This window comes from Mustela nigripes, chromosome 1 (assembly GCF_022355385.1).
Source record: "Mustela nigripes isolate SB6536 chromosome 1, MUSNIG.SB6536, whole genome shotgun sequence".
Taxonomy (NCBI): Eukaryota; Metazoa; Chordata; class Mammalia; order Carnivora; family Mustelidae; genus Mustela; species Mustela nigripes.
The window spans coordinates 117,015,378-117,034,666 of NC_081557.1; the positions used below are offsets into that span (position 1 = coordinate 117,015,378).

Genomic DNA, 19,289 nt, shown 5'->3' on the forward strand with positions numbered 1-19,289 from the left:
TGATCCAAACACTAACCCATTCTAACTCATAGCCTTCTCTTTACCCTCCACCTTGACTTGCTTTTATCTCCCACCCCTGTCTCTGCCCTTCTATCTTTTTTCTTTTAGTGTTGCTGTTCTGATGGTGTGACGGCTAGAAGACAGATCTTAAATATCAACACTTTATTTATCAGCATATATCCAGCTCAGAGGGAGGAGGCAGAGAGTAATGTTTCCTGACCTGCTCTGGTTTGTTCTCACCAATGGCTGAATATGGTGGCTTCAGAATGCCTGTGGGTGAGGTCCTGGTACATGTGAGGATCACTGTCCCCATTCTTTGGCTGAGGGTGTTTCTGCTCCTTTATGGATGGTCCCATATTGGATACTCCTATCGCCATGGTCCCCCAGAAGTGGTGATTCCTTTGAGGATGACAGGCACTGGCGCTGTCAAGAAGCCTCCAGGCTGGATCTCTTACTGTCTGCATCTTGGAGGCCAGAGACATGTTTTCCATATAAAGATCAAGAAGCTTTTGCTGTCCAAAAACTTCCCAGTGTTCACATACACAGACCAGGGTGCTCTTTTTGAAGACCAGCCATTTGTCCGGAAAGATTGCTATTACCATGGTTACGTGGAGGGGGATCCGGATTCACTGGTTTCTCTGAGTACCTGTTTTGGGAACTTTCAAGGAATATTACGGATAAATCACATTGTTTATGAGATTTTGCCCAAAAGCCTTTCTTCCACATTTGAACATCTGGTATTTAAGATATATGATGAGGAGAAACAATTCCCACTCATGAGGTGTGGGTTGACAGATGAAAAAATAGTACAACAAATGAAGTTTCAAGAAAGCAATAATTCCACTTTGCAAAGTAGATATGGAGGTCTGTGGACACACAAGAGATTTGTTGAAATGGCAGTGGTGGTAGACTACCATCGATACGCTTATCGTGAATATAATGTCACAGCTGTGGAACTGGAAGTGATTACCACTATGAACCATGTAAATACCTTCTATCAACCCCTAAATACTGATGTGAGTTTAGTTGGAATAGAGGTCTGGACTAAAGGAAACCCTGTGGAAATAAAGAACATGGATGTACTCATGAATTTATTTTGCGCCTGGAAGGAAAAAGGCTTTAACATCCGTGTGCCCCACGATGCTGCGCATGTTTTTGTAAAAAGAGGATATGGTACATTTGGCATATCTTATGTCAGATCAATATGTAACTACAATACTAATTGTGCAGTGGATACCTTCACAAGTGATGATTTGGTTTTTTTTGCATTTGTTGTGTCACATGAGCTTGGTCATTCTCTGGGTATGGGGCATGATGAGGAAACATGTAAATGTGCAGACAATGGGTGCATAATGTATGCAGCACAGCCATGGTCAACCAAATTCAGCAACTGCAGTTATGCTCAATATTGGCACACTTCTGCAGGATCTAGATGTATCTTCCACCCACCCACTCCAGAGAGAAGCTTCAAGTTTACACGCTGTGGGAATGGCGTGGTTGAAGAAGAAGAAGAGTGTGACTGTGGCTCCTTAAATTTGTGTACAAAAGATCCATGCTGTCAGTTAGACTGCACTCTGAGTCCTGGGGCTACTTGTGCTTTTGGGCTTTGTTGCAAAGACTGCAAATTCATGCCATCGGGTGCTTTATGTAGAGAACAGGCAAATCAATGTGATCTTCCTGAGTGGTGCAATGGGACATCTTATCAATGCCCAGAAGATGTGTATGTGCAAGATGGAGTCGAATGCCCAGGGGGTGGCTACTGCTATGAAAAGAGATGCAATATCCGTGATGAACTGTGTAGCAAAATTTTTGGCCCAAGTGCCAGGAGTGCGAGTCAGATTTGCTACAGTACAGTGAATATTCAAGGAGATCGTTTTGGTAACTGTGGCCTCAAGGGCCATCGATTTACAAAATGTAACACCTCAGATACCCTGTGTGGGAGGGTGCAGTGTAAGGACGTGGCAAAAATCCCCACTCTGAGAGACCATTCTACTCTGCATTGGCTTCACCTCAATGATAATGTATGTTGGGGTATAGACTTCCATCATGGGATGCCCTTGCCTGATCTTGGTGAAGTGAAAGATGGTACAGAGTGTGGTAAAGACCGTATCTGCATCCAAAGGAAGTGTATCCCTTTGGCATATTTGAAAACCAGCTGTTCGCCCGAGACCTGCAATGGGAATGGGATCTGCAACAATAGACATCACTGCCATTGTGGCGATGAGTGGAACCCCCCTGACTGCCAGGTAAGAGGCACAGGAGGCAGTGTTGACAGTGGTCCACCCCCAATAAGAAATAAGACTGGAGTGTCACAGAAGCAGCAGCAGCAGAAGACTTACCAGTTATTATTTTGGTTGATGCCCTTTTTGGCTTTATTATGTTGTTTGTTAATTTTATTTTTTATGAGAAGGAAGAACAAGGATAAGAAAGAAGAGCAGAATGTTCCACATGATCCCAATGCACAGCAGAATGAGACACCTGTAACTAATCAAGATGTGAGTGATCCACCTGTACCTGAGAATGGAAACTAAAAAGTTATGATTTCCAAAAGGAAACTCAACCCAAATGAATTTGCCCATTTGATAAATTTTAGTCCTCTGGCAGGAAAAAGGTTACAGCTTGTACCACAGATCACTGACAGAAAATCCCTGAGATTTTTTTTTTATCACTTGGGATCATTACACACTAGCCATTGAACAATAAGCAAAATATACTAATTCTCAGCACAGCTCTCTTTTCCATTATTTTAGGCAATTTCAGCAATTTTTACGGAATGATTCTGCATTTCCTGATCAATGACAGTGCCCTCAGAGGGGTGTGTGTGTGTGTGTGTGTGTGTGTGTGTGTGTGTGTGTTTAGCTTGCTGCCTGACAATTCCAAACAAACTTCCCCTTTGTAATCTGCTTTCATATACAGGGAATAGGAAACTACAAATCACATTTCTCCTTTGTGAGTCCTCCATTTTTAGCTACCATGAGTAGTGATCGGTAGAGGGAAACTGCACATGGGAAATGTTTTGAGTGTTGTTCATATCAGAGCTGCCTCACTGACTCTCACCTTGGCAGAGGAAGCACCTTACAATCTTTACATTACCATATACAGATTTAAATGTAGTACAGATAAGGACAGAATGATATGATATACTATATGTATACATATACATATAGTTATAATATATATACACACACATTTTTTTTTTTTTTTTTTTTTGGTAATTCCCAGAACCAACAGTACTGTCAGCCTCAGAGATATTGGCACAGCTATAAAGAGTCTTGCCCTTGGAGCTCTAGATCCCAGGCCTCTGAGCCCTTCACCAAATCTCAGAGGTTCACCACCACTTTGGCCAACCCTCTCTTCAGAGGGCAGAGTCCTAGATCCATGAGACCTACTCCAAAGGTATAGATTATAATAAGCACACTTCCCTTTGATCTCCAGTCTTTGGCTCAATAGCTGCACTTCCTTTTAAGAAAGCATGGCTTCTCAGAGAGGGCATTGCTTGTTGTGCCTGAATTCTGACTGATAGAGTACTGACTTTAGAATAACAGAAAAGACAGGAAGGAGTCATATATCAAAAGTTTTTGAATTTTCCATACCACTGCCTTTACCATCTTGGGGACATATTTTATACTCTGGTAGAATTACTTCAAAATCTCAAAAGAAAGGAAAATGGTACTTGCCACTCAACCCTTGGTAACTTCACTTGTAAAATAAGATAAAGAAGATATTTACAATTCCATGTAGGATATCTAAGTCTTAACAGACCATGTGTCCTCTCCAAAGGAAAAACAAAACAAAAACAAAACACCTAGAAAATCCTAATTTTATATTTTTTTCTTTTAAAAGATTTTTATTTATTTATTTGAGAGAGAGACAGTGAGAGAGAGCATGAGAGATGAGGAGGTCAGAGGGAGAAGCAGACTCCCCATGGAGCTGGGAGCCCAATGCGGGACTCAATTCTGGAACTCCGGGATCCTGACCAGAGCCCAAGACAGCCGCTTAACCAACTGAGCCACCCAGGTGCCCAAATCCTAATTTTATTTTAACCCATGTTTTAAGGACATCAGAGAGCTGAGGAAGTAATCTGGAATAGGTGAACTGAAATTTCAGGCAGGATAAAACAATTCTAAAAAGGGCTGTAAGCCGTACTGGAGTTTCTGGTTTTGGTGTGGATAGATTTTACACCAATAATCCAATTCCTTTACTATAGATTGTTCAGAGTTTAAAATTGACTTCTGTGTATGTCACATTTTAAAAAAAAAAAAAAAGTCCACCCAGCATTTAAAATTTACTATTGTTAAGTTTCCATACTATGTTCAACATTGTATTATTCTCCCTTGAATCTGTTGTCTTATCTTCATTTTTTGTCCTATAGTTCTTCATCTCTTTCATTTTTTCTTAATATCTCCAAAGATTTTCATACTATAAAAGCCCTTAATTCTTAACAGTACCTGTTAGAAGGGAGGGGAGGGGAGACTGTCCTCCCTACTGAGAAGGCACCTCAATACAATACAGGTGAGTCCACACAATTTATGCAGAGGATAACTGGCTGACAGAGGGGAGCAGGTGTGCAGCAGTACTGAGGAGCACAGCTATTCTCTGCAATGTCTAGACCTTAGTCCATAGATATTATAGAACAATGGGACATGCAGAAGGCATTGTAATGAGATCAAAGTGTTCACATGCACCTAACAGATAGCTGACCTTGAGTTCTTGGGGCACCACCTGTGAGTCAGGAAGGCAAGAAACGGTGTTATTTCTAGGTTCCTGGGTGGCTCAGTGGGTTAAAGCCTCTGCCTTCGGCTCAGGTCATGATGGCAGAGTTCTGGGATCGAGTCCTGCATCTGGCTCTTTGCTCGGCAGGGAGCCTGCTTCCACTTGCCTCTCTGCCTACTTGTGATCTCTCTCTCTGTCAAATAAATAAATAAAATCTTTAAAAAAAAAAAAAGAAAAGAAACTGTGTTATCTTTAACAATTGTATGGAGGACTAGAGCAAGCCTTTTCCTGATCACAGCCTTGGCAGGTATTTTCTAAGTTACATGTATATTAATCTCCAAGAGGCCTGGAACATGTAGCCCCAAGAGAGGATAAACAAGAACAAGATGGAGGGCCAAAGGCAGAGTCAGTATGGTCAACACTCCTACACCACCTAAATTCATGTCCTTTTCTATGTTCATGTATGTTCAGTGCTTTATTTTCTAATTTCTTGGTTATATGCTTAACTTTTAATATTTACTGCTTTTTCTGATATAATACACAATCCAGAGATCTAACTTAGATGCTATAATTTCTTAGCTATCATTTTATTATGTGTAACAATTGATAAACTTTATGATTTTTAATAATCATGTGTTAAACTAATTCTAAATGATCTGAAGAATGTGGATTTTACTATAATATGAATATGACAATTTGTCCTAAGAAATCAGTGTTCGTATGTTCCTTTGAATACTAGGTAGTATAGTTAAGTACAGAATACTAGCCCAGTGAAATAAGAGTCATAAGATTAACACAGTAAAAGTAAATAAAATCCATTAAAGAGGTTGTTAAGTCACATACCAAAGTTACATCACTCAAGGAAATACATGCACCACCTCTAGAGGAATTGAATCAATGTGTCAAAAGGAAAATGAAGGGTGCCTGGGGTGCTCAGTGGGTTAAAGCCTCTGCCTTCAGCTCAGGTCACGATCCCAGGGTCCTGGGATTGAGCCCCTTATCGAGCTCTCTGCTTGGTGGAGAGCCTGCTTCCCCCCTCTCTCTGCCTGCCTTTCTGTATATTTGTGATCTCTGTCAAATAAATAAAAATCTTTGAAAAAAAAAGATCATCCACCATGATCAAGTTGGATTTAAAAAAAAAAAAAAAAGAAAGAAAAATGAAAATTCACAGCTCAGTTCTTCTTATTTGGTTAGTATAACTACTAATGAAAAAGTTCAGGTCAAAATATTGGTCAGGCAGTTGTGTTTTGAAGTAAGCATCTCCATATGTCAAATAGGGAAATTGTTATCAAATCTCCATATAAATTTTTCTTAGTATTTATAGACTTTGATCATAATCATTCTAAATACTATATCTTCCTTTTCTTTCTCATGTTCTAAGTTTCCATTATGTAACTGTGTTACTCAGTTGCTTGAAAATTGTTGCTGACTAGTGGTAGAAAGAATGACTTATTAATATTAGTGAATTTAGAGTAAATAAGATTTACTAATTGTTGGGATAATAGCTAATCATTGACTGTAGCTCAACAAAATTTAAATGATATACACATCACTAGAGAAATTACATTTTATAATTTGACAAGTTGACCTGTCAACCTCCTCTTTTATTTCAAAACATTGGTGCTATTAATTAATGAAAAGCTCCTTCTAGGGGTGCCTGGTGGTTCAGCGGGTTAAGCCTCTGCCTTTGGCTCAGATTATGATCTCAGGGTCCCGGGATCAAGCCCTTCATCGGGCTCTCTGCTCAGCAGGGGCCTGCTTCCTGCCCTCTTTCTGCCTGCCTCTCTGCCTACTTGTGATCACTCACTCTGTTAAATAAATAAATAAAATCTTTAAAAAGAAAAAAAGGCTAAATGAGCATGGATTTACTTTATTATCATTATTATTATTAGTCACACTATTTTGCCCACAGTATGTATGTATTTATTTGTTTGCTTATTTTTTTTAATTTTTAATTGAAATTTCAGTTAACAGTTATAGGATTTAATGATTGATCACTTACATATGTCACCCAGTGCATGGATTTTAATTATTTTTTAATTACTTCTTTTTTTAATTTTATTTTCAGCATAACAGTATTCCTTGTTTTGGGCGCCTGGGTGGCTCAGTGGGTTAAGCCGCTGCCTTCAGCTCAGGTCATGATCTCAGGGTCCCGGGATCGAGCCCCGCATCGGGCTCTCTGCTCAGCAGGGAGCCTGCTTCCTCCTCTCTCTCTGCCTGCCTCTCTGCCTACGTGTGATCTCTCTCTGTCAAATAAATAAATAAAATCTTTAAAAAAAAAAAAAACACCAGTATTCCTTGTTTTTGCACCACACCCAGTGCTCCATACAATCTGTGCCCTCTCTGATACCCACCACCTAGTTTCACCAACCTCCCACGCCCCGCCACTTCAAACCCCTCAAATTGTTTTTCAGAGTCCATAGTCTCCCATGGTTCACTTCCCCTTCCAATTTCCCTACAACTCCCTTCTCCTCTCCATCTCCCCTTGTCCTCCATGCTATTTTTTATGCTCCACAATAAGTGAAACCATATGATAATTGACTCTCTTTGCTTATTTCACTCAGCATAATCTCTTCCAGTCCTGTCCATGTTGCTACAAAAGTTGGGTATTCGTCCTTTCTGATGGAGGCATAATACTCCATAGTGTATATGGACCACATCTTCCTTATCCATTCGTACATTGAAGGGCATCTTGGTTCTTTCCACAGTTTGGCGATCATGGCCATTGCTGCTATAAACATTGGGGTACAGATGGCCCTTCTTTTCACTACATCTGTATCTTTGGGGTAAATACCCAGGAGTGCAATTGCAGGGTTATAGGGAAGCTCTATTTTTAATTTCTTGAGGAATCCCCACACTGTTCTCCGAAATGGCTGCATCAACCTACATTCCCACCAACAGAGTAAGAGGGTTCCCCTTTCTCCACATCTCCTCCAACACATGTTGTTTCCTGCCTTGATAATTTTGGCCATTCTAACTTGTGTAAGGTGATATCTCAATGTGGTTTTGATTTGAATCTCCCTGATGGCTAGGGATGATGAACATTTTTTCATGTGTCTTTTAGCCATTTGAATGTCTTCATTGGAGAAGTGTCTGTTCATATCTTCTTCCCACTTTTTGATATGATTATCTGTTTTGTGTGTGTTGAGTTTGAGGAGTTCTTTATAGATCCTGGATATCAGCCTTTTGTCATTTGCAAATATCTTCTCCCATTCCGTGGGTTGCCTCTTTGTTTTCTTGACGGTTTCCTTTGCTGTGCAGAAACTTTTGATTTTGATGAAGTCCCAAAAGTTTATTTTCACTTTTGTTTCCTTTGACTTTGGAGACATATCTTGAAAGAAGTTGCTGTGGCTGATATCGAAGAGTTTACTGCCTATGTTCTCCTCTAGGATTATGATGGATTCCTGTCTCATGTTGAGGTCTTTTATCCATTTTGAGTTTATCTTTGTGTATGGTGTAAGAGAATGGTCGAGTTTCATTCTTCTACATATAGCTGCCCAGTTTTCCCAGCACCATTTATGAAAGAGACTGTCATTTTTCCACTGCATATTTTTTCCTGTTTTGTCGAATATTATTTGACCATAGAGTTGAGGGTCCATATCTGGGCTCTCTACACTGTTCCACTGGTCTATGTGTCTGTTTTTATGCCAGTACCATGCTGTTTTGGGGACCATAGCTTTGTAGTAAAGCTTGAAATCAGGTAACATGATGCCTCCAGTTTTATTTTTGTTTTTCAACATTTCCTTAGCAATTCAGGGTCTCTTCTGGTTCCATACAAATTTCTGAATTACTTGCTTCAGCTCTTTGAAAAATACCGGTGAAATTTTGATTGGAATGGCATTAAAAGTATAGATTGCTCTGGGGCACCCAGGTGGCTCAGTGGGTTAGGGCCTCTGCCTTCAGCTCAGGTCATGATCCCAGGGTCCTGGGATCGAGCCCCACATCGGGCTCTCTGCTCAGTGGGGAGCCTGCTTCCATTCCTCTCTCTCTGCCTGCCTCTCTGCCTACTTGTGATCTCTGTCTGTCAAATGAATAAATAAAATCTTTAAAAAAAAATGTATAGATTGCTCTAGGCAGTATAGACATTTTAACAATGTTTATTCTTCCAATCCAAGAGCATGAAATAGTATTCAATCTTTTTGTGTCTTCTTCAATTTCTTTCATGAGTATTCTGTAGTTCCTCGAGTACAGATCCTTTACCTCTTTGGTTAGGTTTATTCCCAGGTATCTTATGGTTTTTGGTGCTATAGTAAATGGAATCGATTCTCTAATTTCCCTTTCTGTATTTTCACTGTTAGTGTATAAGAAAGTCACTGATTTCTATACATTGACTTTGTATCCTGCCACGTTGCTGAATTGCTGTATGAGTTCTAATAGTTTGGGGGTGGAGTCTTTTGGGTTTTCCATATAAAGAATCATGTCATCTGCGAAGAGAGAGAATTTGACTTCTTCATTGCCAATTTGGATACCTTTTATTTCTCTTTGTTGTCTGATTGCTGTTGCTAGGACTTCTAATACTATGTTGAATAAGAGTGGTGAGAATGGACATCCTTGTTGTGTTTCTGATCTTAACGGGAAGGCTGCAAGCTTTTTCCCATTGAGGATAAAATTTGCTGTGGGTCTTTCATAGATATATTTTATGAAGTTCAGGAATGTTCCCTCTATCCCTATACTTTGAAGCGTTTTAATCAGGAACGGATGCTGGATTTTGTCAAATGTTTTTTCTGCATCAATTGAGAGGACCATGTGATTCTTCTCTCTTCTCTTATTGATTTTTTCTATCACATTGATTAATTTGTGAATGTTGAACCATCCTTGTAGCCCAGGGATGAATCCCACCTGGTTATGGTGGATAATCTTTTTAATGTGCTGTTGGATCCTGTTTGCTAAGAGCTTGTTGAGAATCTTATCATCCATATTCATCAGTGATATTGTTTTGAAATTCTCCTTTTTGGTAGGGTCTTTGCCTGGTTTGGGGATCAGGGTAATGCTGGCTTCATAGAAAGAGTCTGGAAGTTTTCCTTCTGCTTCAATTTTTTTGAAACAGCTTCAGCAAAATAGGTGTTATTTCTCCTTTGAAAATTTGGTAGAATTCCCCAGGGAATCCATCAGGTCCTGGGCTCTTGTTTTTTGGGAAGTTTTTGATCACTGCTTCAATCTCATTACTAGATATCAGTCTATTCAGGTTGTCAATTTCTTCCTGGTTCAATTTTGGGAGTTATAGTTTTCCAGGAATGCATCCATTTCATCTAGGTTGTTTTGCTTATTGGCATATAACTGTTGATAATAATTTCTGATGATTGTTTCTACTTCCTTGATGTTAGTTGTGATCTCTCCCTTTTTATTCAAAATTTTATGAATTTGGGCTTTCTCTCTTTTCTTTTGGATTAGTGTGGCCCATGGTTTATCGATCTTATTGATTCTTTCAAAAAACCAGCTTCTAGCTTCATTGATATGTTCTACTGTATCTCCGGTTTCTACCTCATTCATCTCAGCTCTAATGTTAATTATTTCCCTTCTTATGTGTGGAGTTGGTTTGATTTGTTGTTGATTCTCCAGTTCCTGAAGGTGTAGAGAGAGCTTGTTTGTACTATATTTTTTGGTTTTTTTGAGGGAGGCTTGGATGGCTATGTATTTTCACCTTAGGACTGCCTTTTTGTATCCCATAGGTTTTGGACCAAAGTGTCTTCATTCTCATTGGTTTCCATGAATTGTTTCAGTTCTTCTTTGATCTCCTGGTTGATCCAAGCATTCTTAAGTAAGGTGGCTTTTAGCTTCCAGGTGTTTGAGTTCCTTCTGAAATTTTCCTTGTGATTGAGCTCCAGTTTCAAAGCATTTTGATCTGAGAATGTGCAGGGAATAATCTCAGTCTTTTGGTATTGGTTGAGTCCTGATCTGTGACCCAGTATGTGGTCAATTCTTGAGAAGGTTCCATGTGCACTTGACAAGAATGAGTATTCTGTTGTTTTAGAGTGGAATGTTCTGTAATTATCTATGAGGTCCGTCTGGTCCAATGTGTCATTCAATGCTCTTGTTTCTTTATTGATTTCCTGCTTCGATGATCTATTTCTGAGAGAGGTGTGTTAAGATCTCCTACTATTAATATATTCATATCAATATGACTCTTTATCTTGATTAGCAGTTTTCTTATGTAATTGGCTGCTCCCATATTGGGGGCATAGATATTTACAATTCTTAGATCATCTTGGTGGATAGTCCCTTTAAGAATTATGTAGTGTCCTTCTGTATCTCTGACTACAGTCTTTAGTTTAAAATCTAATTTATCTGATATGAGAATCGCTACCCCAGCCTTCTTTTGAGGCCCATTGGTATGAAAGATGCTTCTCCAACCCTTCACTTTCAGTCTGGGTGTATCTTTAGGTTCAAAATGGGTCTCTTGTAGACAACATATGGATGGGTCCTGTCGTTTTATCCAATCTGCAACCCTGTGCCATTTTAGAGGCACATTTAGGGCATTCGCATTGAGAGTGATTATTGATAGATATGTTTTTATTGACATCGTGTTACCTTTGACGTCTTTCTTTCTGTAGATTGTCTCTAAATTTCTGTTCAATGGTATTTTTAGGATTTTTCCTTTTTTATAGAACCCCCCTTAATATTTCCTGCAGTGCTGGCTTGGTGGTTGCATAGTCTTTTAAGCCTTTCCGGTCTTGGAAACTCTTTATCTCTCCATCCATTTTGAATGTCAGTCTTGCTGGATAAAGTATTCTTGGCTGCATGTTCTTCTCATTTAGTGCCCTTAATATATCTTTCCAGCCCTTTCTGGCTTGCCAGGTGGACAAGTCTGATGTTATTCTGATGGGCTTTCCTCTGTAAGTAATGAGCCTCTTTGTCCAGCGGCCTTCAAGAGATTATATCTACAATTATGATTCCTCAATTTGACTATCAGCTGCCTTGATGTTTTTCTTGAATCTATAATCTTGGGTGGAGACAGTCGGCCTCTAGTACTTGAATGCTGGTTCCATTTGCAAGATTGGGAAAATTTTCATGAAGAACTTGTTCAACTATATCTTCTAGACTTCTTTCTTTCTCCTCCCCTTCAGGGATTCCAATAATACTGACATTGGAACGTTTCATGGCATCATTTATTTCCCTGATTCTGTTTTTGTGGTTTCTAAGGTGTTTGTTCCAGGCTTCCTCCTGATCCTTTCTCTCTATCTGTTTGTCCTCCAGATCACAGAAGATAATTCTATCTTCTGTCTCAGTTACCCTAGCTTTGAGAGAATTTAGATTAAATTGGAACTCACTGAGAACATTGTGAACCTCATCCCTGGTAGCTTTTAGCTCTGCCCTAACATTGTGAACATCTTCTCTGGTCGCTTTCAGTTCGGCCCTAATCAATTCTGTTTGGTCATTCATGGCTTTCTCCAACCTAGCTATTGCCTGGATAATTGTTAGCCTGAATTCTCTTTCCAACATATTGTCTATGTTGATAGCCGCTAGCTCTGTTGCAGAAGATCTATCATCTGTATTTTTCTTCTGTTGAGCATTCCTCCTCCTAGTCATTTTGGTGAGAGATAACTGAACAGATGTAGCTGGATGTATTGGCCGTGGTACAGTCTAGGTGCACCCTGGAACACTTCTGAGCAATCAGGATTCCCCACCCAAATGAGAGAAAAAAGAAAAGAAAAAGAAAAAGAGAGAGAGAGAGAGGGACAGGAAAGAAAGGGAAGATAAAAGAGAAGGTTCAGCCCAAATGGGCCCCAAGGTAAGATTTATAAGGTATACAGACAAAAACAGACAAACAAAAAGACTGCCCACTGGCGTCTTCTGCCCCTGTAGAGATCCAGAGGTGTATAATTCTGATCTCAGGCTGATTTCATGGGTGATCAGAGTTCTTTGGTAGGTAACCAGCTCACTTTAGAGTACAGGTTGAAAAGGCACCTCTCCTACTTCCCTGCCATCTTGTCTCCCCCCTTAATTACTTCTTATTTTTAAGTAAGTTCCATGCCAAGCATGCAGCCTAAATAGGGCTTTGAACTCATGACCCTGACATCAAGACCTGAGCTGAGATCAAGAGTCAGTAACTCAACCCTCTGAGTCACTCACCATGACTTTTAATTTTATGTTTTCAGCTTCTTCCTTGTGTATTGTCTCAATACACTTCCCATTACATTTCTATAATTAGATTCACTTTCTTTCTGTAAAATGACTTTCCTAGTTGATTTCACCATTTGTTTTGTTTTTCCATTTGATTTTTAATTTCATTTTTTTATGTTTAAAAACATTCTATGAACTAAAACAGACAAAATCTCCACCTATTCTAAGTAAACATGTGTCCCAGCATAAGCCATGTATTTGAAGAGAAATCAGAATGCATAGATAAGAAACAAATGGAAAATCTTGAGATGAAATAAATAATATCAAAAAAATTATTAGAAGAGATCAGCAGACTTCCCCGCAGGCAGAATAAAGAATGCTTTGAAGATAGATTATTAAGAATCTCAAAAATAAAAGAAAAAAAGAGAGAGAGAGAGAAAGAAATATTGACCAGGCCTCTGAGAAATAAGTGACCCATAGTGAAACGTTTTCCTTTTTTAAAAAAAATTGTTAAAAAATTGCTGTTAAATACCATTTCTGTTCACCTCTCTCTTGCTACTTTTTTGGGTTCCATATTAGGGATGCTAGAACTTTGTAAATGTATTTTGTTTTAATTTTTCTGCATACAGGAGTGTGGGGATTTTTCCACTGACGTTTTCCAGATGAGTAATTCTGTAATCTGAAATACCCAAACTATTGTTCAAACCATTCACTGAATTGCCTATTATGTATTGTATGTTTTAGTTCTATAATACCTACTTGAAATTGTTGTATAGATTCCAACATACTGAGCATAGTCTACATTTGCTATTTTTTGTATATTTTTCTTCCATTTTAAATCTGTTATCATTGTTTTTTTTTTTTAATTTTTGTTTTTCATGTACTCTTGCTCTTACTATCTGGGTCATACTCAATGTTCTTTCCTCTTTTCTTTTTTTTTTTTTTCTTTTTTTCTTCTCTTAGCAATAAGTCATGAATTGTGATTTTTAGCATGTATGGTAATTTTTATTGTGTGCAGGAATTGTGTATAAGATACCCATAACTGCTCTAGGTGACCCCAAAGTTTTCTCTCTTTCCTCTGTTAGGAAGACAGGCTGAGGAATTGATTTCCTGTATCAAGTCATAGGTTGTGCCAGGTCAAAGGTGAATGACTTTTAGTAAATTCTGGGCTAATTCTTTTTTCATTATGTTGCTCAGGCTTGGGCTTGCTGGCCTTTCAGTTGTGAGTTTATGTGACTCCATTTTCACAACTCTTAAGCTTATGGATGGTTGGGCTCTATCACCAAGAGGTTCACACCCCAGCCTCTATTTCTTGCCACATGCAAGATCAAAATAAGATAAATGCATTATAGGAAGAGACATCCTTTGCTTGAGATAAGTCTCCTTTTGATGTCTTGTGTTCAAAATACAACATGATTTTGCAATCGGTGCCTTTGAGAAATTTCAAAGAGGAGCTCACCAGCATTCCACAGAGTTCTCAGATTAAGCTCTTGTGACTTGGGGAAATCTGATAGTGAATTAGAGCCCTTGATGTCAATGTTGAGAGTCTATCTAACCCTCTATGGTAACTAAGACACTGGGTATTTCTCTTTCCCTCAGCAGATGTCCTGCACCTGGGCCAACTCTAAGTACTCTATTAGTCAGAATTCAATCACAATAAGCAACGCCCTCCATGAGAAGTCATGCTTTCCTAACAGGAAGTGCAGCCAATGCCCTAAAGACTGGAGATCAAAAGGAGGAGGTGTGCTTATTGGAACCAAACCTTTGGAGTAGGTCCCATGGATCTAGAACTCCGACCTCTCGGGGAAGGGTTGTCCAAAGTGTGCTGAGCTTAAGGGATTTGGAGGAGGACTCAGAGGCTTAGAGTCTAGAACTGCAAGGAAGGACACTTGATAGAAATGCTAGTATCTCTTCTACTGATAATTATCAGTTGGTTCTGAAAATTGCTTTTATAGATATACACACACAGAGACACATGTTCTATTTATCATCTATCTACCATCTATATATCATCTACATATCTATATAAATATTGTACAGAAAGAAAATGACTGTTGATGCCAAGGTGAAAACTGTTAATGAAGCAACACTGTTGTGTAGACCAATCCAAAAATTTCCCAGGTTTCCAAAGTCACTCCAGTCCCCCAGTTTGCACACATGGAGAAGTCCATCAGAGAAGAAGTACAATTTATAGGTTCCCATTCCCTTTGAGACAAAGTAGAATTCAAAAAGGAAGCATGTGTGAAAATGAAAGACAAGTTACACACACACACAAACACACACACATGCACACACACACAGAATCGATGAGGTGCACTTTGCTTAAGAACATACAGAGATTAATTCCATGAAAAACTAACCACTAAGATTGCTTAAAATAATTAGAAAGATGGTAGGAACTATGTAGTTCACTAATTTTTAATGGTTAACATTTATGATCCCCGTGCTCACTTCGGCAGCACATATACTAACATTTATGATTCCCAATGATAAAAACTCATTAAGATTTTCTGTCATTAACCTGTGACACAGGCTGTAACTTTTCTGTTGCCCGAAGATCATGGGAAAGTTCATTTGGAATTGAGTTTCTTTTTTAAAATAACTTCTTGCCCTTCCTTCTTAGGTTAAGTTGAAACTTCTTGACCTACTTTCTTAGGTGAACTATGAACCCTATTGATTCTATACTAAAGATTGTTCAGGTGGAGTGTTCTGGTTTTGTTTCTCTAGTGAAGGTGGAGCAAGTGGAACGTTCTGCTCTTTTTCTCATCCTTTTCTTCATTTCTTAGAAAAAGCAAGGGTAATAAACCACATAAGAAGCAAAATGGAATTATCCCAAGTAGTATCATGTAAAACTTCCTTTGTATCTTCTTTCTGTGAGGGGCTGCCACTATCTCTACTACTTCCAAAGCCTTCTACCACACAGTCAGCAGGGTTCCACTCATGCTTGCAATGGCAGTGATATCTGTTGTTATGACAACATATTGATCATATTGCAGGTCTCAGGTAAATAAGCTCTTGCCAGATGCGACATAGGGATAGACTTCCTTTGGATGCAAATCTGCTCTGCACACACTGTTGATATTATATATCAGCTGTTCAAATGTGGTGGAAGGTCTTTTGGGCTCGATTTCATAAGCAATGTCATTTGTCTATCATATTGATCAAAAGCCCCTGTAACAGGTACTGAGAGCAACTAGGGATTCTGTGTCCCCTTCCACATAACTGTGATAACAGGAGTCCTTCAGGACTAAAAGCTGATCCTCAAGGAGAACACCCTGGTCTTTGTAGGTAAACACTGGGAGGTTTCTGGACAGAAAAAAAAGTTTATTGATCTTCATGTAGAGTATGTGCCTCTGGTATCCAAAATGCAGGCTGTAAGTTATAAGCCTGGAGGCTTCATGCCAGTGTCATGTCTCAAGGGATCAGCACTTCTGGGTGTCAAAGTAATAGGGGTGCCCAACCTGGAACCATCCAGAAAGGAACTGACACACCCCCAACCAGAACATAGAAAGAGAGCCTTACATGCACCAGGATCTATCCCACAACCACTGTGGAGCCACTATATTCAACCACTGATGAGATCAAAAGAGGGCAGGTCAGGAAGTATCACTGTTCTGTTTCTTCCTTCTAAGCTGGATGTGGTGCTAACCTTTAATCTGTTCTCTTGCTAAATTACATTATTAGAGTAGCAGCACTAAAAGAAAAAAAAAATAAGATGAAGGACAGAGACAAGACAAGGGTGGGGGAGGTATGAGCTGGAGGAGGAAGAAAAAGGTATGTGAATGGGTTAAAATGGGGGCATGTTGGGCTCAAGACATGACTCATTATACTGCATTGCATTTTGTCTTAAATAGTAGTAAGGCAAGGTGAGATTGGGTGTACAAAATTATGGTGATTGATCATAGGCTGATAGTTATAGAACTTAGATGAAGGACACATGTGGATCCATTATACTGTTTTCTAAATATATGAATACATATGAACATTTCCACAATAAATATATAAAACAAAGTGTTCTTAAAGGAAAGGTGAGTACCTATCATGTTTTGTTTGTTTTTTTTTTTTTAAGATTTTTATTTATTTATTGGACAGAGAGATCACAAGTAGGCAGAGGCAGGCAGAGAGAGAGGAGGAAGCAGGCTCCCCGCTGAGCAGAGAGCCCAATGTGGGGCTCGATCCCAGCATCCTGGGATTATGACCTGAGCCGAAGGCAGAGGCTTAACCCACTGAGCCACCCAGGCGCCCCACCTGTCATGTTTTGATGAAGAATTCTTGATGTACACATATGGGCTAGGTATAATTACCAATACATATGTCTTCCTTTCATTTTTTTAAGGAATTATTTAGTGGCATTACTCAGGAGAGATACAAAAATTACTCACATATTTTCTTCTCAATGTCTGTGATATATGATTCCATGTAACAAATTATTTATTATCTTGTCTCTTGCCTGAGATCCTCTTTTCATCTAGGACTATGAAACTGCAAGGATCAAGGCATCGGTTGTTTTCACAAATATTGGTAGCTACTATAATGGTACTTTCATTCTGTAATCAACACAAAACAGCAATATTTGAAGAGGGAGTATATGGGGTTGGTGATGGATGTTACTCAAATATGTTTATCTTTGATTCTGCTCTTAAGAACAACAGAATTTTAAAAACGTCTAGCCATGCAAAATGGAAGGAAATCAAACAGCTGGAGATCCGCATACACTGAAGGTAAAATAAGGCTCCTTCAGAAATGCAAAAGAAATCAATAATCTTAGAAGGAAAGAGGAGGGCTTTGGGTAAGTTAATATTGTCTTACAGTGGCAAGACATCAAAGCCTGCATTTATAAGATTGCAAAATAATCACTGTCCTAGGTTTGACAATAAACCACATTTATTTCATAAATAAAAATACGTATACATCTTTTGTGTGAAATATAGAAACAAAAAATCATCTTAGTAACAAAAATGTATTACCACATATTTGTGAAAATGAAATCTGTTTTTAGCACAATGTCTGGCTAGGGATAGTGATTTGTTGCTTTCTTCTTTCAATAAAGTGTAACACATAATGTGCACACATGGTGCTACAAACTTGGGAAAACTAAATGACTATACACCTCAAGAAAATTTAATAATATGGAGCTCAAATTTAGACAGAAGGGATGGGGCAAAGATACACATTATAAATTTGTAAAATTAAATTCAATATTTTACATATAAAATTTTTATTTTTATTTATCTAGGTAAATACCCACAGTCTTCACCAGATCATTAAAGTGAGATTGTCTAAAGTAAAAATTCTTGATGTAGTTGAAAAAACATATTGAATTTGGCTATAAGAGAGCTAAAAAAGACTAATCAAATCTGCTTCCCATAGTGGATAATATAAATATGTAAATTATATATGATTTTATAATATAATATATAATAATTTTATGTTATATATCATAATATATAATCTAATATAATATATATAACATAATACAATAATAATATGAAATTGAAAGATACCTAATTAAAGGCCTATCATCCCTTAGACTGTGTGCCCATTTTTGCTTATTTTTTGGTGAATCTTGATTCTATGTTCTTTGAACTTTTTTCTCTGGAATTATTTTCCTCTCATTTATGGAATTTCCCTTTCATAAAAAGAAACAACAATCACTTCTCTATCAAACTTCTCCATGGATAGCTCTTTATTCATAGCTAATTCTACTACACAAAACTACCAGTTGACAGCTGAAAAGCATGGAAAGACCAGCAGAAAAGATTTCCGTATTCAGAATACCCATATGCCATACTACCAGACATCTGGTTGCAGTTCACTCTTACTCAAATCCACTTCCAAACCACAAGCCTAATAAATAGCCATTCCATTAAACCACTATTTAGCCTGTTTTCCTATTCATACACCAACTACCAAATTAGTCCTACACAAACTTCAAAAAATTGGATGTCTTATTTCCTAATGTATTATCCACCAATAATTTTGCCCTATATTCTGCGTTTTGTGAACATGTGGACAACTGATATAAAACTCGGATTATTCAAGCTTTAAAACTCATTTTTGACAAATGACCTATGGCTGCACATTGTATCTTACTATCACCTAAAGTTTAACAAAACCTAACCCCATGCCTAACCCTAATCCTAACTCTTATTATTACTTTCCACTGTCCTAACTCTTACATATTAAATAGTTAACCACAAGTCTCATTCTCATTCAAAAATTACTGCCCAAGTTTCTGGGAAAAAATAACTTTTCACTGTTTCCCACTTGTTAAGTGTTCCCATTTTACCTCTTATACCTATAGACTGGCTCTAGATTCCATCAATTCAACCACTATGGGCTCAACCCAGACAGGATTAAATCTTTTCCTGCTTCCTATACTTCTACAACAAATTAGCCAAACTGTAAGAAAATCAGAATGTGTAGAGAAGGAATAGGTGAAAGGTGCAAAGTACAAACTGGATAAGCAGACTGACATTTCAACCTAAAGGATGAAGTCAGAAACAGATGTTTAT

The 19,289-nt window shown here is 38.4% G+C and overlaps 1 protein-coding gene across 1 annotated transcript; it reads left to right on the forward strand.

Annotated features, from left to right (window-relative positions):
• Positions 1 to 242: 242 nt before the first annotated feature.
• LOC132023418 (disintegrin and metalloproteinase domain-containing protein 20-like) lies at positions 243 to 2,991 on the forward strand. The gene is made up of 2 exons (XM_059409093.1): positions 243 to 2,246; positions 2,917 to 2,991. Exons 1-2 carry the CDS (start codon positions 243 to 245, stop codon positions 2,989 to 2,991), a joined length of 2,079 nt encoding a protein of 692 aa, XP_059265076.1.
• Positions 2,992 to 19,289: the final 16,298 nt, after the last annotated feature.

Coding starts and splice junctions, on each gene's coding strand:
- LOC132023418 (XM_059409093.1), top strand. CDS start 243: ATGGCTGAATATGGTGGCTTCAGAATGCCTGTGGGTGAGGTCCTGGTA. Junction 2,247..2,916: donor GGAACCCCCCTGACTGCCAG/GTAAGAGGCACA, acceptor TTTCATATACAG/GGAATAGGAAACTACAAATC.